Consider the following 22,423-nt stretch of genomic DNA (forward strand, 5'->3'; position numbering starts at 1 on the left):
ATCATTGGGATGCCAGGAAGCTGCTGACTAGTGGGAGCCTAGGCAGGACTTGGTGGCATCTGGGAGGTCTCAGTGGGATCTAGGGTTGAGTTGCTGGTGAGAAAGAAAGCAGTTTCCTCCCTTCTGCTTGTCTTCATGGCTCTGCTCACAGCCAGAAATGGGATTTCTCTGCTTGGCTCAAGGCTGATGGTGCTCACACACGTAGAGCAGGCTTGCTGCCCCCAGGAGCTGGTTTTGAAACGAAGGAGATGGAGGTGGGAAGGAGATTTAAAACAACACTAGGAGCTGCCATCACTTGGCGCAAGCTTAGTAAGGAGTATTCATTTGCACAGTGGCTATTTGCTTTCTTGGCCTTCGCGGCTAGCGTGTCAGGACTTGAACCACTCAGAGGTCTGTCGGGTGAGCCAAGGAGTCATGTAAAGGCTCCACTCTGGCCTGTGAAGAGCTCAAAGACCACAGCATCCAGGAGAAGCAGCTTTCCCTTTTCATAGCAGGGTGCAGAGGGGTGTGATTTCAAGAACCCCACAGGTCTCTGGCCACTCCTTCCTAGATGTCTATCCGGAGGTCACCATTCTGGCACAGGCCAGGAGAGAGCATTTTAAGAGTGGAACTTGGCTGTTTGGAAAATATTTGACAAGAGCAACTAAGACTGAGGATGTATCTGGGGCATCGTGGAAGGGCCTAGAATGTCAGGGTGAAGGGTGTTCTTGATTCCTGACTGATGGAGTGCCACTGAGAGATAGCAGGCTTGGGGGAGAAGGTCATCAGGGTCTTGGTATCTCTGGTTATTGGTTGAGAAGAAGGCTTAGAAGTGTAGCCTACTTCCTCCTTACTTCTCACACCTGACATTACCAGTTTCAGGGCACTGCAGAACCTGACGTGGATACTCAGGGTTGACCTCCACGCAATCGGGAGGAGGGCGATGGGAGAATATTTCCTCCACCCTCTCTTTGTGCAGCCTTAGGCGCAGCCCAGGTCCTGGCTGAGGACACTCAGGGGCCAGCTGGTCACGCAGCCCTCTCCGTGTAGAGGCGTCAGCTTCAGCGCAGGGTTTGCCTGGGACAGCTCCTCCCGAGCTTGAGTAACCACTCCAGGCAGTGAGGTCTGAAAACCCCTTGGGGTCTCCGGGAGCCCTCCACAGCCCGTGGTCTCACAGCCGGGAGGGCCAATTCTGGAAGGTCCTGCCTCTCCCTCTGCCTTTAGCCAACCAAGTAAGTGTCCAGGCGAAGAGAGAGGCAGGCACCATTAAAACTGGCCAATCACAACTGACAGCCTCAGACAGGACAATTTTGGTCTCCACCCCCTACGTCCCCAAGCCACTAGGTTGACAGGACCATTGTCCCAATGCTCTTGACTTTTCGTTCCCCTCTTCATCCCGCGTCAGTTGCAGAAAGAACCAACGACCCAGGATTGGACTCCTGGGCTCGTTGCCAACTCTTGAGGCTTCAGAGCCTGCCCTGGGCCTACCACAGAGATGCCAAGCCTCCTGCCATCCTAGACAGGATGCGGATGGAGGGACAGGGCCACTGCCGGCTTCTCATGCGAGCTGCAGCATCTCGTTGCTGTCCCAGAGACCCTGGGAGCCAGAGCCTGGCAGCCACTTTGGGCCCTGATGGTGACCGTCTGGTACACAGCGCAGGGAGAGTCCCGACCTCTGCACCTGGCCCCAGCTCGGACACCTCCCACTGGCACTGTAGCACGCTCCAAGCCCCGAGCAGGGCCTGACGGTGCTGCTGGTGAGAACCGGGTGCGAGTGCGACAATGGCCTGGGAGACTGCGGTCCTCTCCAGGGGGAGCTGGATAAACCGAGGAGGCCAGTGAGAGGTGAGGGGATGGTAAAAGGCATGGAAACGTTACACAGGGTCTTTGCTGCATTCATTCATTTTTCAAATACGAAATGAATGTGTTCCAGGTTCTTTGCTAAATGCTGAGGAATAACTGATGAAAAAGCCAGACAAAAGCCCGGTCCTCATGGGGTTGGCTGTAGTGGGGGAGGCCGGCAAGCAGATAAATGACACATACATTAATTTGAAGCAGTGACAAATGCCAGGAAGAAAGGACGGGTGAAGCAATGGAGGATTCTAGGAACTGATAGAGAAGGCGAGAAAGGAACATTTAAGCCGAGACTTAAAAAAATGACAAGATGCCATTTTACAAGAATTTGGGGGCAGAACCTTCTAAACTAGGAAAACAAAATGAATAAAGGCCCTGCCAGGGAGAGAATGATGTTCCATGAGGTGAAATGACAACCCTGGTGGGAGGGAGGGGAAGCTAGAGAGGTGAGACTTGTGAGGGGCAGTGGCCTGAGGTTTCTCCCTGGTGTCTCACCGAGCAGCGGTCCCCAACCTTTTTGGCACCAGGGGCCGGTTTTTCCACCGATGGAGGCAGGGAGGGGGGTTGGGGGCGCGGCGCTCAGGCGAGCTTCACATGCTCCCCGCCTGCTGTTAGCTCACTGCTGGTTCCTAACGGCACTGCCCAGTACCTGTCTGCTGCCCTGGGGTTGGGGAACCCTGCCATGGGGAGTGGGGAATGGGAGCCAAGAGGACTGTCCAACCTTCTCCATGAGCATGCTCCTGATCCAGCCTGGGACACGTGGCCAGGCAGGCGTCCTGCCTGGGTTCCAAATGCAGTACTCTCCGACCTGCAAGTCCTAGAGCACTCCAGTCTTTCTGTTCTCCACTAATAAAGCTCCAGGCCAGCTGTGAAGGTTAACACAAGTGAACAGGCCACTGACAGACCAAAGTTGGACTGAAATCCAGAGGGGAAAGTGGGAAAATGCCCAGAGGGCCTAATTCCTGCAGCCTCTCATACACTCTTGTGTACCTGTGGTCATGCCCATGACAGGTTCCTGGGGATGGTGATTCCCTGGGGCCAACCACTCTTTATTGAGCAGCTACTGTATGTTAAGAGTTAAGACGGGGCTAAGTGGTCTACTTGTGTTCTCTCATCTATTTAATCCTTATAACAACCCTATGAGGTAGTGAGTCAGGATTCAGCTCAACTCCAGATAACAGAGACCCACAATAACAGGATCTCAAAACAAGACTGAAGTGTATTTGTCAAGATAATGTGCGGAGATGGGCCACAGGTGGGCAGCCTATGGCAGGGCTGGTATGGGAGCCCTAATCTTCACAGTCAACAGAAACCTAGGCTCCTAGCCTGCTTGCTGCTCCACCACCATTCACAGTGCCATTTCAGGGCCCCAAACCAACGATTTATACATGCTGATTTTAAATTTAAAAAATTTTATATATATTTTGTTTTTGATTTCTGAGAGAGGGTAAGGGAGGGAGAAAGAGAGGGCAAAAAAACATCGATTGGTTGCTTTCCATATGCACCTCAGGGGACCAAACCTGACTGGGCATGTGCCCTGACCAGGAATCGAACTGGCGACCTTTCAGTTCATGGGATGATGCCCAACTGACTGAGCCACACCAGCCAGGGCTTAAATTAAAAGCTTAAGAAATTTATCAATTTTAGAGAGAAGAAGGGAGAGAGACACACACGTTGATTTGTTGTTTCACTCATGTATGCATTCATTGTTTTTTTTAAAAAAAGATTTTATTTATGTATTTGTAGAGAGAGGGGAAGAGAGAGAGGGAGAGGAACATCGATGTGTGGTTGTCTCTTGCACACCCCCAACTGGAGAACCGACTTGCAGCCCAGACATGTGCCCTGACTGGGAATCAAACCGGTGACCCTTTGTTTCGCAGAAGGGCACTCAATCCACTGAGCCCCACCAGCTAGGGCTCCTTGGTTGATTCTTGTATGTGGCCTGACCAAGGATCAAACTCATAACCTTGACATATCAATGCTCTAGCTAACTGAACTACCTGGCCAGGGCCTTAAATTTTTTAATCGAGTGGGAATACTATTTACAACTTTATATTAATAAGTTTCAAATTGTAGATGAAAGAGATGATTTCCTGGAAAAAATAACTATCAACATTTAGTCAAACAAACAAAAAATTTAGTCAAGACAAATTCTGAATATTCAATATCGCACAGAATTATAAAAATACCTATTTTTTCTATTTCCGTTTTTTTGATATATTTATTGATTATGCTATTACAGTTGTCCCATTTCCGCCCCTTCACTCAACTCCATCCTGCCCACCCCCTCCCTCTCACATTCCCCCCCTATAGTTCATGTCCATGGGTCATACTTATAAGTTCTTTGGCTTCTACATTTCCTACACTATTCTTACCCTCCCCCTGTCTATTTTCCACCTATCATTTATGCTACTTACTGTCTGTACCTTTCCCCCCTCTCTCCCCCTCCCAATCCCTTGTTGATAACCCTCCATATGATCTCCATTTCTGTGGTTCTGTTTCTGTTCTAGTTGTTTGCTTAGTTTTCTTTTGTTTTGGTTTTAGGTGTGGTTGTTAATAACTGTGAGTTTGCTGTCATTTTTACTGTTCATATTTTTTATCTTCTTTTTCTTAGGTAACTCCCTTTAACATTTCATATAATAAGGGCTTGGTGATGATGAACTCCTTTAACTTGACCTTATCTGAGAAGCACTTTATCTTCCCTTCCATTCTAAATGTTAGCTTTGCTGGACAGAGCAATCTTGGATGTAGGTCCTTGCCTTTCATGACTTTATTTCTGTTTTTTAAAATCTTCACCCAAAGATATGTTTACTGATTTTAAAGAGAGAAGAAGGGAGAGAGAGAGAAAAAAAATTTGGTGTGAGAGATAAACAGCGATTGGTTGCCTCCCACACACCCCCCAACTGGGGATCGAACCTGCAACCTAGGTATGTTCCTTGACTGGGGATCAAGCCTGCAAACTTTTGTTGCACAGGGTGACACTCCAACCAAGTCACCTGGTTAGGGCTCTATTTCTACTTTTTAAAAAAATATATTTTATTTATTTGTTTTAGAGAGAAGGGAAGGGAGGGAGAAAGAGGGAAAGAAACATCAATGTGTGGTTGCCTTTCGCATGCCCTCTTCTAGGGACCTGGCCCACAACCCAGGCATGTGCCTTGACTGGGAATAGAACCAGTGACCCCTTGCTTCACAGACTGACACTTGATCGACTGAGCCACACCAGCCAGGGCTCTTTCCATTTTTAATGAAAGAACTCTTAGTAGGCAGTAGTGCTAGACAGGGTATACATTCTGGTTGTAATAGAGATCCAAAATAACAGTGGCTTAAACATGACATCTCTTTCTCTCTAACATCACCTACCTGGGTATAAATCCAGGGCTAGTTCGGTGGCTGCACAGTCATCAGGAGTCCAGGCACCTTCCATCTCATTGCTCTGACACCTCTGGGTGTTACTCTCATCTGCACGATCTGTGCCACTACATCCAAATTCCTGCAAGCAGTTGGGGAAAAGAGACTAGAAAGACATGACCCATCCCTTTCCAGTAGGATTCATGCATCACGTCTGCTCACATGTCATTGGCTTCCATTTAATTACATGGCCATACTTAGCTGCAGGAGAGGATGGGAAAATATACTTTTTATTCTGAATGGACATGTGCCCATCGAAAAATTCTTACTATAGAAGGGGAAAGCTGATATTGGGGAACAACAAGTAGTCTTTTTGCTACAAATGAGAATAGGTGCTTCTTAATATGATCATGGCTATAGATCAGAGACAAATAATAAATCATAAATCATTAAAAGTATTTTCATTAACCAAGACAATGATGTCTGCTGTCCTAACATTGTTTAGGGAGTACTGGACAATACTATACGACTAAGGCCATAATTAATGTAAATTCTGGAAATGAATATATGTTTATGGCAAAAATTTTATTTTTTAAGTTATAGATTATATTTGCTAGCTAGAAAAATAAACTAAACCACTATCAAAGGAAAAGAAGCTGCAATTAGGTTGTCAATTTCAGTGCACTTGTATACAATAATCATCTACCAACGGTGCCCAATAGAATATATGGTAGGTGTGTAAGTTACTAATTTGTCTCTCAGCCCCCAATACGCACTTTTTGTCCTGCTTTGTGACATTGAAGCCAGCCAGGTCCTATGGACATTTCTCCTTTGCTAACCAATTTGGTGTTAGTTTCTGCCAATACAGGGATTTGGAAGAACACTGTAAGGCCCACACCTGTGAAAGGGGACTTTCAAGTTCCTTCCTCCCCATGTGGTTTTCCATTGAGGCCGTTAAAGGGAGGGGAGCCCAGTAGCATCCACTTCAGCAGTCTTCACAGACCATTCTTGGCTCATGCCCTCCAGCAAGTTCCTCAAGCAAATGCAGCTAGGGGTATGTAGAAATACAGAAAAATGGAAACTAAATGTCTTAAGAGTAAGGGGCTTTAAATAAAATATGGAACTCCCATGCTATGGGATACTATGCAGCTCGCAAAACAGATGAATTCTTTTATTTATAAATGTTAATACGGAAAAATACCCCTGGTAGACTCGAGTCAACAAAACTTTACTAGGTGGAGGAAGGTACAAGGGAGATAAATGGTGATGGAAGGAGACTTGATTTGTTAACCAGTGTCACCCCAATAGATTCAATAAAAAGGAAAAAAAACTTATATAGAATGATTCCAGATTTATGTTAGAAATGTTCATGCCCTGGCTGGTGTGACTCAGTGGGTTGGGCATCCTCCTGCAAGCCCAGGGGTTACCAGTTGGATTCCTGGTGTGGGCACATGCTTGGGTTGTGGGCCAGGCCCCCAGTTGGGGGCGCTGGAGGCGGCTGGTGGAGAGAAACATCTTTGTTTCTCTCTTTCTCCCTTCCTTCCTCTCTAAAAAGAAATAAAATCTTTTTTTTCGAAGAGGATGTATTCATAGTTGTAGAACAGACTAAAATATTAAGAGTGCTTATTTCTGAATGGCCTTATTAGAAGTATTTTAAACCTTTGGTTATTCAACAAATATAGTGCCAGAAACAATTCTAGGTGTTGGGAGTAGGGCAATGAAAACAGTGTGACTTCATGGAGCTCATAGTTGAGTAGTAAGATGAATTTTACACAAGTATGTCAGATACTGATAAAAGGAAGAAAAATAAGGCAGAGCTACGGTGGGTGTGTATGTGTTGTTTACAGTTAGGGAAAGCCACTTTGAGGGAGTGACATTCGAGCAGAGTGAGGAACCTAGCCTTGTGAATATCGATACCTTTATAATTTTCCATATTTTAGTAATTTTCCACACTAAGCAAGCAGTGCTTGCATAATCAAAATAAAGCTTTTTCTATTTCAGAAAAATATCTGGAGCCTTAGATCTCCAGGTAGAGGAGTAAGTAGAGAGAGTGGGAGCAGGTCCAAATATGTGGGCAGTTGAACCAGGAACTTCCCGGACACGGCTCGACGGCTCTAGATTCAGTCTGGCTCGGGGACTCCCTCTGCTCCAGAGGTGAAGATGCTGGTGGGAGAGCGCGGGACTCCCTGGGGTCAGAGTCCCCGCCTGCAGGACCCTGCTGAGTGACCCCGGCCAACGCTGGGGGACGGAGAATAGCCACAGGAGGCTCCGTGCTCCTCACTGGGCTGCATTTCCCACGCTCACCGAGAGTCAGAGCAGCAGAAAAACCTGAAGAATAAACCAAGAACGATTACAGCACGAGTCTAGAAACATCACAACCCATGGGCAGGGGTGTCGTTGCTCATGGTACTGCTGCCTTCTGATTGGTCATCCCTGTAAATTCTCCCAGTTCATTGGCCATCTTTCAAGGCTTAAGACAAGCTCAATGGGAGAACGGCCTTCTGGGGGATGTAGTTCCGAGTGGCGCATGCGCTGTGTCATTTTCTGAGAGCTTCGCGCGAACTTCCGGTACCGGAATCTGCGGGCGGAACTGGGAACGCCTGGGCAGCTGTGGGAGGTGTGTGGCCCGGGGGCGGGACCGTACATACCGACCTCCAGACGCCGAGGTCGAGCCCCGGTGTCCTGGTGGGTGGGGTCCGCGCCCCCAGGCAGAGACCGAAGGGGGGCGCACCGCTGGGAAGTGCTGCGGGGAGCCCGGGCGCATGTACCCCCTCCCCGCCGCCTCTCAGCTCCGCGCAGGCCAGGCTGCTGGGGACCGAGCGCGGGGCTCCGGCCGGGTCCGCGTTTCCGCCTGCCGCGTCCTGCCGAGCGACCCTGGTGAGTCCCTGGCCCTCTCCGAGCGGAGCGTCCTCGGTCACTAGAGGATGAGAATGGAGCGCGTCCCTTTGAGGGGTGTTGTGAAGAGTACAAAAATAAAGTACTTGCCCTGGCCGGATAGCTAAGTTGGTTAGAGCGTCGTCCGGATACCCCGCGGTTGCACGTTTGATCCCCAGTTAAGGCACAAATAAGAAGCAACCAATGAATGTGTAAATAAGTGGAACAACAACTTTATGTTTCTCTCTATATATCTCTCTCTACCTCCTCCCTCCCCCCTCCCTTCCTCTCTAAAATCAATAAAAATTAAAAAAAAGAAAAAGAACAAAGTGCTTAGTGTGTAGTCGAGAAAAGGACTGGAACCAACCTGAATGCCTTACTTGGGTATTGGTTCAGAAACTGGAATACATCCAAACCGCCAAATCTTCTAGAGCAGCTAATGAAGAAGCGTTGTTGGGTGGGAAAGCATATCTCAAAATAGTTTGTGCAATAAGACCTCATTTATGTGAAAACACAAAAACACTTTTTTTTTTTGCATTTCTATAGGTGCACTTTTAGTAAATGCACAGGGAAAGGTCTGGGAGGTCAAATGTCAGATTGTTAATGGGAGCGCGCACAGCGTTTGGAACGGAGAGTTTCTCTTTTATGTATTTCTGTATTGTGTAAATCCCCCCATTTCTATTACAATGGTTTGTGTCACATGTTCATAGAAACAAAAAAACAAAGTTCCAAAATACACGCGTTTCAGGACTTTTGTGGGGGTGGCAACGTCAGGTATAAATATTTGTCATACATGCACATGTACCTGTGGATAAATGGCTTAGGAAGGTGTCTGGTGCCTGTGAGCCCGTCGCTGACACCCCGGGGCCACATGTGTGTGGAATTCATAGGTTTTTAAATTTGAGACTCAAGGATACAGAGAACAGACTGACAGCTGTCAGAGGAGAGGGGGTTGGGAGCTGGGTGAGAAGGGTGAAGGGATTAGGCGAAGATAAAAAGGAAGACTCCTGGACCAGACAGCAGTATGATGAATGCCAGAGTGAAGGGGGCGGGGGGAGTGGTGGAAGGAGGTGGAAGAAGGTAAAGGGGGGGATAAATGGTGATTGGAGGAGACTGGACTTGGGTTGGTAAACACCATACAGACGATGTAGAATTGTATACCTGAAGCCTGTATAATAACCAATGTCACCACAATAAATTCAATTGAAAAAAAAAAGTTTTCAAATTTGAGAAAAATAATACAGTACACGTGGTATATCGGGTAACCCCTGCCAGCAGAATCTAGGGCAACACTCAACAATCAAACGTGTTAATTATTTGTTTTATTGAGGTAAAATACACATACAGAAATATGCATAGTGAGGACAGCTTGATAAATTTTTACAAACAACAAATCCATTAATATTTATGCCATCAAACGTGAACATTTACGTTAAGTGTGATAAATGGAGATCACAAACTTGCTCATAGCAGTAGGCCAGATGGTGAAAACCTGGGAGTTTGGGATTTCAGAGCTGAGGGTCGGGGCTGTGGACCTGTATTGGTAGCAGGCTGTCACACGAGCAAGGCGTTATTGGAGAGCCTAAAAAAGGCCTCAGGGCCGGTAAAGGATAGAAGCCAAAGTCCCTGGATGTCCCTCCAGGCTGGTGTTTGCTTCTGTACCTCCCCTGCTCCTGCTATTTTGCTCTCTCCCTAGGAGTCCCGATGCTGGCCCAGCTGCCGCAGGAAATCCCTCTGGGACACTGAAGGGCAGGCTCCTGGGTTGAGGCCCACCAACCCTGAGCCTTAGGCCAGGGGAATGGCAGCCCCCTTGGAGCCTCAGGACCAGGCCCCAGGGGAGGGAGAAGGGCTTCTCATTGTGAAGGTGGAAGATTCCTCCTGGGATCAGGACTCTGCCCTGCAAGAGGACGGCAGGGATTCTGAGACTTGCCGCCAGCGCTTCCGGCAGTTCTGCTACAGGGATGTGGGTGGGCCCCATGAGGCCTTCAGCCAGCTATGGGAGCTCTGCTGCCGCTGGCTGCGACCTGAGCTGCGCACCAAGGAGCAAATCTTGGAGCTGCTTGTGCTGGAGCAGTTCCTGAGTGTGCTGCCTGGGAGTGTCCAGGACTGGGTGCGGGAGCGGTGCCCAGGGACTGGTGAGGAAGCTGTTGCCTTGGTGGAGGACCTGCAGAAGCAGCCAGTGAAAGCATGGCCGCAGGTGAGGGGTGCCTCCCACATGAGTCTGCCAGGGGTGGTGGGCACTCGGAGCCAGAGGGAACGTTCGCAGGCAGGCGTTGCCTGTCTGAAAGACACTGTCCAAATGAATCTGGTTTCTTTTTGGTGGCTGTGGAGGGCAGAGCAAGACCAAAGTGGGCATGCTCCAGGAAGGCAGGTTTTAGCTCCACATAGGCCCTGCAAATGTTTATTCATGTTCTGCTCTAGGCCAGGCACTGGGGATACAGTGGTATGCATAGTGAGAGCACCAGAGGGGGCGTGAGAAGGTAGAGCTGTCCCTGTGAACCCTGCTGTCTTGTGGGGCGTTGGGTCCTCGACCCTGGAAGCATCTGGGGATGCGCTAATGAGTGACTGGGGTGTGGGGTTCTGCCCTTCACAGGAAGGTCTCCCGCCACTCTCCCTTGCTAAATGGCTCTGATTCTGTCCTTTGTGTGCTGGTTCTTGCCTTGGGCTTGACAGGGCACATGGCAGTGCCTGGTGTCACATTCTCTTCTGGACTTTCCTGGGGCCCCGTATTGATCTCGCCCCAAACCCCAGCCTCCTGAGGGATATGTTCTGTGTCGCCTTCCCAGGGATTAACCTCTGTCTCCCCTGTCTGGTCTCGGTGCTGATGAGCATGTTGTGGTTCCTGCACAGGATGTGCCCTCAGAGGAGGTAGAACCTGAGGCTGCAGTCCAGGGATCCCAGGCCAAGGGGCCTCCCCCAAAGGTGGGAGCACAAAACCAGCCACCTGTACCTTGGGAGCGGCACAGCCATGGTGGTGAGTAAGCTTTTAGGCTGCAGAGCAGCTGGGCAGGGGTCTGGCCCCTTCCCGGGCATCACCCTAGGAGTAGCAGGAAGGTACTTGTTCCATGAAGCTTAGGCATGTATGTGTGTGTGCGTGCCTGCGTGTGCACAGAAGCGTGTGGGGTTTCCCATTCCTAGCTTCCGCTGGCCTCTCTGAGGCTTGTTTTCTTTCAGTCCAGCTTCCTGCTCTTAAAGAGGGGAGTACCAAACAGAAAACAAATGCCTGCCTTGCCTCTGAGATCCGTGTGAGTTACCAGTCCCTTTGTTCCCTTTGAGGCCCTTGGCACTTGCCTTCTCGAAGCCTCTTTCATCCACCCTGCTCCCTCCTGGGCCCATCCTGTTCCACATCCCAACCCTCTTCCTCTCCCCACCTGTGGCTGCCTGGGGAGTCCTGAGCGAGGTATCCCTGAGTAGGGTTTCTCTCCTCATTTCAGGGACCTGTGACATTTGGAGATATTCCCTTCTATTTCTCCCAGGAAGAATGGGGGTCCCTGGACCCTGCTCAGCGGGATCTTTTCTGGGACATAAAGCGGGAAAACTCCCGGAACGTTGCCCTGGGTAAGCAGTAGGTGCAACCAAGACCCTTGGGATCCTTGGCTCCTTTGAGCTGGAGGCAGCAGCCTCCTAGGGGAGTCCTAGCTGCAGAGAGGGCCCAGGCAGGCCACATTCCTCTGCACCTCCTGCTGGGATCGTGAGTCTTCCTCCTCACTCCCTTTCAGCTGGCTCCACAGTGGGCTTTCGCCAGCTCTCCCCAAGAGCCCTGGCTAATTTCTTTTTTGTGTTAATGTTCTTTTTTCTCTGGCTGTGGACACGTATTAAAATATGATGGGTGCTTACAACAAGCTAGCGCTCTGCTGAGCATTCTTATGGGCATTTTGTCAGGTGATTCTCACAGACTGGTGCGTAAGTATTGTCCTTGTTTTATAGACAAGGGACCTGAGCCTCAGATCAACGGACACCAAAGGGACAGAGCTGGGACTCAGTCCAAACGGTGGTCGCAAGGCCCCCCAGGCTGCCCCTGAAGAGGTGCTGACAGTGGAAACACCGTGCACCGAGGCCTGGGCGCCAGGCGGTGGGGGCCGCACTCCCAGGCCCCTCTCCAAGCCAGGGCCTTTCCGAGCACTGGGGGTCCTCTCAATTAATCCACACGACTCAAGGGTGTGGGCTGGGATCCCTGTGGCCCCAGCTCTGTTCTTGAGTCAACAAGACAAGAGCTTGCGTAGTGAGAGGAACCACAGCAGCTGAACCCATGTGGTGCCTTGGTTTCTGGTAATGAGTAGTGAGAGTTTGGATCATTTACGAACTTTACCTTCATCTGTTCAGTTTGGGAGTTTGAATAGGAGGGTTCAGAGAGTGGGGCATTGGATCCCAGTGTGGAAGGGAGGCATAGATTGGTTAGTTGTAAGTGCCACTGGGCCAGGGCAAGCAGAGTCCTTGCCTCTGCCTTCTGCCTCTGCACTGTTTCTCTGCCAGCCTTTTATCACGTCCGCATTTTATGGGTGAGGAAACCGAGGCTCGGGTCTGTCCCTCCTAGGACTTTCTGAACCTGACAGCCAGGGTGCTTGTCACTGAGTCTGATTCTGCCTTGCCTCAGCTCTGAGCCCAGACCAGATGGGACTGAAGAGGCCACCTCCTCTCCGCTTGCAGGTTTGGGGCTCAAGAGCCAAAGGGGGCCATCCCGGCTGGAGGAGGCTGTGAGGGTGCTCCCAGGCGTGGCCGACAACGATGTGACTGTGGCCTGGAGCCCTGAGGAGGCTGAGTCCTGGGAGAGTGAGGCCCGGCCAGGGGTGCCCTTAGAGCCGGTGGCTGGGTCAAGGCGGGGGCGGCCGCCCACACGCAGGCGCCAGTTTCGGGACCTGGCAGCCGAGAAGCCACACAGCTGTGGCCAGTGCGGCAAGCGCTTCCGCTGGGGCTCAGACCTGGCGCGCCACCAGCGCACGCACACAGGCGAGAAGCCGCACAAGTGCCAGGAGTGCGAAAAGAGCTTCCGCAGCTCCTCAGACCTGGTCCGCCACCAGGGCGTGCACACCGGACAGAAGCCCTTTTCCTGCTCCGCGTGCGGCAAGAGCTTCAGCCGCAGCGCCTACCTGGCGGACCACCAGCGCATCCACACAGGTGAGAAGCCCTTCGGCTGCAGTGACTGCGGCAAGAGCTTCTCGCTGCGCTCCTACCTGCTGGACCACCGGCGCGTGCACACTGGTGAGCGACCCTTCGGCTGTGGCGAGTGTGACAAGAGCTTCAAGCAGCGTGCCCACCTCATCGCCCACCAGAGCCTGCATGCCAAAATGGCCCAGCCCGTGGGCTGAGGGGTGGGGTAAGGGCTGGAGGGATAGTCCGGGAGGCGGGGCAGCAGGATGGCCGCTTCCCTCTGCTGCCCCCTCCTGCAGTCACAACCCCCACTGCCTGACCTGGACATCACTCCCAAGTAATGGAAATGCCCTGTGACCTCATGGCCATTCTTCCGCCCTGGGGGTTTCTCTTGCCAGGGGTCCTCCTAGAGCCCCAGCACATTCCTGGCAGGTGGCCTTAGTATGGGAGAAAGGCTGAGGCAGCAGGGAAGTGTGAGAACTCCGTCAGGGCCTGGGGTCCTCCATCCAAGAGACTCCCCTCAGCCTTTCTTGCCCCGTAGCTCTTTGTTCCCCACCTTCTTGGCCGGGTGTGTGGGCCAGGCCCTCTGCCCTGCTAACCTGTGCCTTCCTGCAGGGGTGGAGGACAAGTTTTGACCACCAAGGTGCTGACAGGCTCTAGGAGGCTGTCCCAGACCTGTGGATCTAGGTCCTGGGTGGGGCCAAAAGGGCCTTCTGGCCTCTACCCCTCCCATTTACAGGCCATGGCCACTCTGCCCTGTCCTGGCCACACCGGGGTTGCCGGCACTGATCTCCACCGATTTCCCCCTTGAGAGCCATCCTCTGCTGAGGCTAGTGGTGGCCGTAGAGGCTGGGGGTCTACAGTGCGGAGTGAGCAGGCTAGTGGAAACCCACTGCCCCCACACTCACCTCCAGAGACGGAGTTATGGCACTTCACACTAGCACCCCGTCAGTGCTGTGTCACTGGGCCTCAGGCACCGCGTTCCGCTCTGCATGTGGGCGGATCACAGGGCCACCACGGTGCTCCACAGGAGCTGGCACAGCGGGCCTCAGAAGGGTAGCAAAAGGATTTGAATAAACATGGAACACTGCCCTGGCCGGTGTGGCTCAGTTGGTTGGGCATATAATAATGTCTGTCTCCCTCCTTTCTCCTCTCAAAAATAAAGAAATTTTTGAAACTTCCTCCAGGCTGTTCTCTTAGCTGGGTGGGGGAACCTAGACTTCCTACCCCTTGGTCTCCTGACCTGGTCGTCCTGGGGCAGCTACCAGGTGGGGCCACATTCTTAACTTCCAGGTGGGCTGGGCCCCAAAGGGCAGCCATGAGCCTCAGGACACTAATCCTGTGTTAGCCAGGGACAGCTCAGGATGACAGCCAGTGGCATACCTCCCTATCCCCGCTGAGCAGGACTTGGGGGTCTTTGCCAGGCCACTCCCTTTCTCCCCATTGGTGAATGAGGAAACAGGCTGAGACGGGGTGACTGGGCAGGGTGGTGGTGTGCTCAAATCCATTAGGAAGAGGGCTGCTGAATCAAAGCGGCCCCCGTTCCCCACACTGCCCACTGACCACTTGTGTCAGAGCTCCTTCCACGCCTGCTGGTGGTGGCCTCAGCAGACTCACTTGAGGAGTGGGGGGGCTGGCGGAGACAAGATATTCTGTTCCCTGGTCTGTGTGTCAGCTTCTCTGCCCCCTGGGCCTTTCCTCAGCCAACCCCCCCTCCCCATTTAATACTTGCTTCCCCCTGATGTTGCTGGGACAGACCCCACTTCTCAGACAAAGCAGCTAGGGTCTTACCATGGACAGCTGACTCCAGTTAGGGTTTCTACGGCTGGGACAGTACTCTTCACTCCCTGTACTTTATGTTTGAGGCTGCTGTGTGCATGTCTGTGAGCACCTTGCATGAGTGAGTAGGGGCGACAGGTGGCAGGAACAGTGCAAACTTTTTTTGATGCTTACTGCTGGCTCAGAAGGGAGACACAGGGGTGTAATGAGACCAGATAAGAGGTGGCCCAGGAGCTAAGAATAGGATTGGGCACAGGCTCCTGGTTAGGCAGGGGCATGTCAGTGCCAGCCAGAAAGCACACTGCTGCACCCAAGGAACAGAGCAAAGAGTGGGGCCCAGGACGCAAGGTCCCAAGGAAGGGGGCAGAGTCCAGCTCAGCTCAAAAGAAGCTGGTAGGTCAGAGATCAGGGAGAAGGCAAGGATTGGGATCCAAGGCATTGGGTGAGCTCTGTGCACAGAGGAAGCACCCACCTAGCAACCATGGCCTTCCTGGTGTCCGGGACACTGCGGGTGGCTGCACAAGTGGCAGATGCTCAAGACAGCCTGGGAAGAAAGGTAGTGGGAGGTACCGCCTGGCCCAACCCACTCCTGGCTCCCAGCTGAGCCCCATCAAGGCCTACTTTGGCCTCGCCTCTCCCCAGGGGAAGTACAGCGTGCAGGGTCCAGGGTGGCCCTGACACTCAGCAGCCCTGAGGTATCGGCCTCTACAGTGGCTATCCTAGAGGGTGTGTTCCAGACCCTGGGCTTTGAGAGCTGCTGGAGGAGGGAGGCCTCGGTTCAGGTGAGTCCTAGCTTTCCTGCTGCCTGCACTCTCAGCCCCACATGGGGCCTCCCTAGACCCAGGCCTGCCCTTCACTTTTGTCCTAGGACTTCCTTGAGGAGCTGAGTGGGTTCCGGGAACAGCTGGTTGCCCATGGGACCCCTCTGGGCTGTGTCCTAGTGGCCTTGGTGGCCCCCAGTTGGCAGCTGAGGCAGCCACAGAAGTTGGTTCGGGAGCTGAGTGGTTGTGGGGCCCTGCGGGGCTGCCCCAAAGTCTTCCTCTTGCTCTCTAGTGCTCCTGGGGGTGAGTGGCTGGGCTGGGACCCCCATTGTGGGGCAGGGCAGATCAGAGGTGTGTGGGCAGGAGGCCGAGCCTCTGTCTCCAGGCCAACGCTGTACTTTTCCACCCAGTTTCCCCCGAACCCGGAGCCTTCCTCACTAACCCGTGTGAACTCTGTGGCTGCTGTCCTCACTGGTCGCTGCTGCAGCTGCTGACGGAGGTGGGGACCCCAGATGGGGAGTCCCAGGGAAGGGGCTGTGCCAGTCGCCTCCCTTGAGCCTGTTACACAGATTCATTCACATGCTTCCCATCCATTTATTCTACAACAGCATTCTGCAACTCATTGTCTACACGCATGGTGTCAGACTTGCGGCCTCGCCTGTCACCCCCCGCCCACGCCCCTCCTTATACTCACTCAGGATCCCCCGGACACTCCAGCATCTTCGCATCTCCATGCCTTTGCCCCAGCTCCTCCCTCTGCTGGCCAGGCCTCCTTGTCCCGGCTGGCCTTGTGCAGTCCCAGAATGTCAGCGATAGCCTTCCTCACGCTCCCCGAGTCCATGCTCATGCCTCTGCCCAGCCCAGTTCACACGCATCCAGGCACTGACCGTTCCATCAGACTGCAGGTCCCTGGAGGGCAGGGTTGGGGATGATTCGGGTCTGGTTTCAACACCCAAAGTTCTCACTGATGGTTGAGTGGCCCTGGGTAATCTTACCCGTGAGAGCTGGACCCCAGCGCTGCTCCTCAGCTCTCCCCGGACTGGTGCCTTCCCCTGAAAGGTGGTGATCAATTGTATGGCCACTGTGTAGTCCTTGTCCAGAGAGCCTATGATCTTGAACCTGAAATAGAAGCCCCCTTGTACCCTCCTCCTCTTTCATGTGTTTCCTTGTCCCTCCAATGGGCAGGGGACCCCAAAGAGACCATAGTAGCTGTGAGTCTGGCTGAGTCATTCCTTGGAGCCAGGGTCCTGGTTCTCTCCCTACCATGCTCCCACGGAACAGACCCCTGAGGGTCCTCTGGCCCCGTCCTCCCCATGTCTTCTGCAGGACAGCTGAAGAGTCCTCCGGGGTCACCTACTGCCCAGTCCTTTGGAGCTCCTTGTGGGGGGCACTGTGCTTGGGGGACGTGGGGCCCTGGGGGCCTGAGGTAAGGGGGCAGGAGAGAGTGTCCAATCATGTGGCAGCAGTGGCAAGTGGGACAGAGGCTCAGGGAGACCCTAGGTAGGGACGGCAAGGAGATGAAAGGTCCTCAGACCACTTTCAATGCTCCTTAACTTGTTTGTAGCCAGAACCCAGCCCCAGCGCTCAGTATGACCTGTCTAGGGTCAGGGCCACCCTCCTCCTAGCTGTGATCCGGGACTGGCCTGGGGCCCAGCACAATGTGGATGCACTGGGGGACCTGTGCCAGGCCCTGGGCTTTGAGACCACCCTGAGGACAGACCCTACAGCTCAGGTGAGTGGAAGCACTGAACTTCCGGTGTTGCTCTAAAGGCAGACATCCCCCACTCAGGATCCTGGGGACTCTCTAGTGGGCCTGTCACCATAGTGGGCAGGGAGTGCACCCCCAAGTCTAGCCTCTATCCTCCCTGCTGCATGCATTGGGAATCCACTTCCATGCCTCTGGAAGCCCAGTCTCCAGGGCTCCTGTGGCTTCTCAGGCTGGCTGTTTCTCTGCCATCCTGCTCAAGGCCCCAGCTGGACCCTCAGGCTTTTCCTGGAAGGATCTCAGTTTCCTTCCCCAAAACCCACCAACTCATGGTCCTCCCCTCATGCCTCTTAACTTTTTGGTGCCAGAGAATCAGCTGCAGAACCAACCACATGTTACCTCGAATGAGGCCATGCCAGGCCTTGCAGCAGGGGTTAGAAGGACTTCCTTCCTGGTCCTGAGGCTGGCAGGAGGTGGAAGGAAGGGCAGATGGGGGCTGGAGAAGCCTACCTGGAGGGCCTCCAGGAACTGGAGAGGCAGTGGCTATGGGCCAAGCCTCAATCTTGTTCCCATGTCAGGCTTTCCAGGAGGAGCTGGCCCAATTCCAGGGGCAGCTGGACACCCGCAGGAGCCCCGTGAGCTGTGCCCTTGTGGCCCTGATGGCTCATGGGGGGCCTCAGGGGCAGCTGCTGGGGGCTGATGGGCAAGAGGTACAGCCAGAGGCACTGGTGCAGGAGCTGAGTAGCTGCAGGGCCCTGCGGGGCTGCCCCAAGATCTTCCTGCTTCAGGCTTGCCGTGGGAGTGAGTGGGGCCCTCCCTGGAGGCTCAGCTGGGTCCTGACCTCCAGCCTGGCTCATCCTGCCCTGAATTTCCTCACCTGGCCCACCTCCTCTCAGAAACCTGAGTACTAGCCCTTTTCCTGTCCCCTCTTCCACTGTCTCCTAGAGGTCAAGTCCATGAACTTAAGCACTTCACCCTCAGCACTTTTCATTTGCTGCTCAGAATGTTTCCAACCTGGTAGGGCTGCCTAGAGTTCTGGGGGTTGGGGGCTGGACCCCCAGAAGCCCCCCCCCAGGTAGCTGCTGAATGAAAGGACCTGCCTGTCCCCTCCTTTCCCAGGATACAGGGATGCTGGCATGGGGCCCACTGCTCTCCCCCGGTCCTGGTGCTGGCTCCGGGCAGCACCGGACACCCCCTCCCACGCCGATGTCCTCCAGATCTATGCTGATGCCCAAGGTGGGTCTGCCTTCCTTCTGGAGCACGGGCTGGGGCAGGGCCGGCTGGGCAGAGCTGTCTATCCAGAGCACATTTCCAGGGCTCTGAGCTGGGGTCCTGCTGCCACCTCTGTCCCCTCTTTGCCAAGAGGATGGGAAGAAAAACCATCTTAAACCACAAGGGCCTTTGAAAATCAGGGGCTTCTCCCCTAATTGAACCTTGAAACAACCCTGGAGTCAGGAAGGCAAAATAGCTTTTCTGAGGTCACACAGCTGGTAAGTGGCAGGGCTGAAATTTGAACTCTGATATCTCTTCCCTGCTCTGCACTCTTTCCGCTGCCTTGTGCTGCCCTTGAGCCGGACTCAGGGGGAACCTGGGGCTGGTGGGGTCCCGGGATGTGGGGTAAATGGGTTCGATCCCTCTTTCAGGCAGCAGCTTCAGGGGCCCCACTCCAGGGAGCTGTGGCCAAGCAGACATCCTCATGGTCTATGCAGCTGCTGAGGGTAAGGGGATGGTTGTCCGGAAGCCCGTTAGACAGGGCCCCGCATCCTGGCTGGGGGTCTGGAGTGGCTTTAGTGGCAACTGGGGCTCGGCATTTGTGGCACAAGGGTACCCATCTGGTTGCAATTAGGCCATTTTCCTGTTATGTTTATTATTTATAATATTAGTAATGCTGGTGAGCATGCATTGCGGGCTGACTATGCCAAGCCCTGTACCTGCATCTGTCCCTCCAGGCTGAAAGTTTCATGAGGGCAGGGCACTTCTGCCTGCACAGGACACTGCCCAGTGCCCAGTGCCCAGCACCCAGTGCCCAGCACATTGTGTGTTTACAGTGAATGTATATTTACTGCATAAATATTGAGCAACAACTTATTTTAGAAACAAGAAGTTCCCGTTTTCCTGCCCCATTCCCTTGCCTGATGCCCTGGGGTCCTGTGTACTTGCCCCCTCTTCCACCATCAGTAGACCCCTGGGGATTGGAGGGCGGCTAGTCGGCCAGTCTGACGCTCTGGTCCTGGTCCCCTGGCCTAGGCTGTGTAGCTTATTGGGATGAGAAGGGTTCAGACTTCATCCAGACGCTGGTGGAGGTCCTCAGAGCTGCCCCTGGGGGAGACCTTCTGGAGCTGCTGATGGAGGTGTGCTGGGGGATGTGGGCTGGCCACAGCGGGGAGAGGCTAGCTGCATCCTTCTCCTCAGCCGAATACGTGATGCCCACAGCAGTTGTTAGTCACGCACTCACAGCCTGGGGAGAGTGCCCTGCACGCCAGGCAGGGACACTCAGGGCTGCACTAAAAAACAGAGTGCACCAGTAGGGGCCGTGGGGTGCAGGCTTATAGTAAGGGGGCGGTGTATCCCCTGGTGTCTGCAGGAGGAGGTGATTCACTTGTTTGAATAGTTTTGCAGGTTGGCAGGGAACTGAAGCCCCTCAGATTGAGGCCGGCGTGGAATGCAGTTGGTCTGGCTGGAGGGGGAGCTAGCTGGGTGGGGAGCCTTTCATGCTGGGTGTGGGGCATGTCTGACAAGAGCAGGGGCACTCATGGCTAGTCCTTTGGGGCCCTGTGCGGCCCAAAGATACCAAGGCAGCTCTCCTTACAATGCACTGGGTGCCAGGCTGGGCACCAGGAAACCTGGCACGGGCAGAGTGTGGTCCTCGCAGGTCAATCGTCAGATGTGTGCGCTGGATGTGCTGGGTCCTGACTGCGATGAGCACCGCAAAGCCTGCCTGGAGATCCGCAGCTGGCTGAGACACTGGCTCTGCCTGCAGCTACCCAGTCCGTGCTGACAGCGGGTGGCCATACCCCAGTGCCACCACGGACCCCACCCACATCTCAGTTACTTTACCTATAAACGGGGCATCACAGCAGGGTGCTAGGCTCAGCTGGCATGCAATAAACACCTGTTGATCTCTGCACACGTGAATAGCGCCTGCTTTCAGGGGGGTGGGACGATAAGTGAAATAATGTATGCAACGTGTTTGGCACTTTGTAAAGGCACATTTGTGCCCCTGGGAACCAGATGCTGGGCCTGCGGGAAATGGGGGTGGGGGGAGGGTGGGCAGCATCTGAGATGAACCCAGAATGGGCCAGGCTGGGCTGGATGTCCTCGGAAGGGGCAGCTTTGGATATATATCACTCTCCCAGCCTACCTGCGCGCCGAGCGGTAGAAAAGCAGAAGACTTGGGCTCTGCCTTCACGACTGTCAGAGTCCAGTCTGGGGCCACAGTCCTGGTGAGTGGTGCCGTGATGGGGAAAGCACAGTGGTGGCAGGAGCAGGGGGCACCTTCTGACCCAACGCCGGCTGGGAGCAGGTGGGGAAGGAGATCGGAAGGGCCCTCCCCAGGCAGGAGGGGCATGGGAGGCCAGACCGGGTCTCAAATTCACGACAGAACTGCCCGCTGAGCTAAATTGAGTGGAGTAGCGGAGCCCGGAGCCCCGCCCACATGGAGCTCCGGGGGCCGTAGGGGGAGCAGAGCTCCGATCCACTCCGAGAATCCACACTGATGCACACCGCGCAGGCGCTTAGACAAGCTTCATGGAAAAAGCTGAAGAGTGTTTTTTTCGCAGGGCCGCGTGGCCTAATGGATAAGGCGTCTGATTCCGGATCAGAAGATTGAGGGTTCAAGTCCCTTCGTGGTCGCTGTCGAGGTTGGTTTTTCTCCCTCTGCTTAATATTTTCCCGCTCTCTACCTGGGTCTAGGACCGGACTCTGACGGCAGCGCGGGGACTCAGGCTGGTGGGAAGAAGCCAGACGACTGCAGACCCTGAAGTCACCGGCCCAGGGGCCCAGGAGTGCTCTGGAAATTGTTTACGTGATACACAGTTCAGACGAAGAAAACTGTGACAGCTGAGGGCTTGGACTGTGAGGATGGGGGTCGGGTAGGGGAGTTGCCCTCGGGTGCATTTAAAGTGTAGGATATTATTGTGATGAAAAAGCTTTGGAAATAGTTGCGCAATATTGTGACTGTAATTGATGCCACTGAATCGTACATTTAAAAATGGTTAGACTTCCGCTTCCGGTGCTTTATTCCAGAAGTAGCTTTTGGAGGCGGCGGGTGGGTCAGTGTGGTCCTCCGTCAGCTTCGCCTCGGCGCACCGCGGCCGGGCCCGCCCGCGAGTGCGGAGGGTGGTGGCGCAGCCCATCAACCTCACCTTCGCACACTTGCACAGTAGACGTCGGACTCAGGCGTGGCGCCACGAGCACGTGAGCGCGCGGGCAGAGGCCTGTATCACTGGTTTCGGTGAATACGCGAACCTCGTATTAGTGATGCAGAAGAGGTCCATTCTAAAACAAAGTCAAGAAAACGACGAGGTCGGATCATGCTGAAAGGAGATAATATTACTCTACTCCAAAGTGTCTGCAACTAGAAATGACTAATGAAGTGACAACTTGTTGAGCAATACAGTTGGTGTTTTGGGGTGTTCTTTGTTGCAGGTAGTCCTCGAACATTTGTTCATACTGTTTTGAGTACCCTTTTGGTACTGCCGGGCGATGATAAATGCTATGTGATTGTTTTTATTTTTTTAAAAAAAGGTTAAAATGGTAAATTTAATATTATATATATTTACCACAATAAAAATGTTTAAAAAATCGAATACATTATTTCGGTTTCTTGCACCAAGAGTGTACCCTTAAATTACTATGTGACTGTATATGGATGTATTAAAATTTATATATGAAGAGTATGCCCAGGATTGAGTCATCGTCATTGTACCCAGGAAAAATGTCCCTACCCGCGGAACCGAATTCGCTCCAAGTGATTCCGGCTAAGCGAATGACCGAGGGATGAGAGCGTCCCCCAGCAGGAGAATGTGAGGGCAAC

At 53.3% G+C, this 22,423-nt stretch overlaps 2 protein-coding genes, 1 non-coding gene and 1 pseudogene across 4 annotated transcripts; all 4 read left to right on the plus strand.

The window, feature by feature from the left end:
- Positions 1-7,694: 7,694 nt before the first annotated feature.
- Positions 7,695-14,324, plus strand: ZNF213 (zinc finger protein 213). Of its 2 annotated transcripts, none has more exons than XM_024553286.3 (6): positions 7,695-8,058; positions 9,752-10,252; positions 10,906-11,029; positions 11,230-11,300; positions 11,532-11,613; positions 12,703-14,324. In XM_024553286.3, exons 2-6 carry the CDS (start codon positions 9,854-9,856, stop codon positions 13,359-13,361), a joined length of 1,335 nt encoding a protein of 444 aa, XP_024409054.1. In that variant the 5' UTR covers positions 7,695-8,058; positions 9,752-9,853; the 3' UTR covers positions 13,362-14,324. The 2 variants fall into 2 exon arrangements, with proteins under 2 accessions (XP_024409054.1, XP_024409052.1); XM_024553284.3 differs by having other exon boundaries at positions 7,698-8,058; positions 11,490-11,613.
- A 3,723-nt stretch (positions 14,325-18,047) lies between these two features.
- On the plus strand, positions 18,048-20,386 carry LOC128779577 (putative caspase-16). Its single transcript, XM_053914404.2, has 5 exons — positions 18,048-18,189; positions 18,508-18,624; positions 19,032-19,106; positions 19,636-19,739; positions 20,261-20,386. Exons 1-5 carry the CDS (start codon positions 18,048-18,050, stop codon positions 20,384-20,386), a joined length of 564 nt encoding a protein of 187 aa, XP_053770379.2.
- A 295-nt stretch (positions 20,387-20,681) lies between these two features.
- LOC112298431 (small nuclear ribonucleoprotein E-like) lies at positions 20,682-22,084 on the plus strand (annotated as a pseudogene).
- On the plus strand, positions 21,168-21,240 carry TRNAR-CCG (transfer RNA arginine (anticodon CCG)). The gene has a single exon. It is a non-coding gene; the product is annotated as a tRNA-Arg (tRNA).
- Positions 22,085-22,423: the final 339 nt, after the last annotated feature.

The sequence above is a fragment of the Desmodus rotundus genome, chromosome 1, assembly GCF_022682495.2.
Source record: "Desmodus rotundus isolate HL8 chromosome 1, HLdesRot8A.1, whole genome shotgun sequence".
Taxonomy (NCBI): Eukaryota; Metazoa; Chordata; class Mammalia; order Chiroptera; family Phyllostomidae; genus Desmodus; species Desmodus rotundus.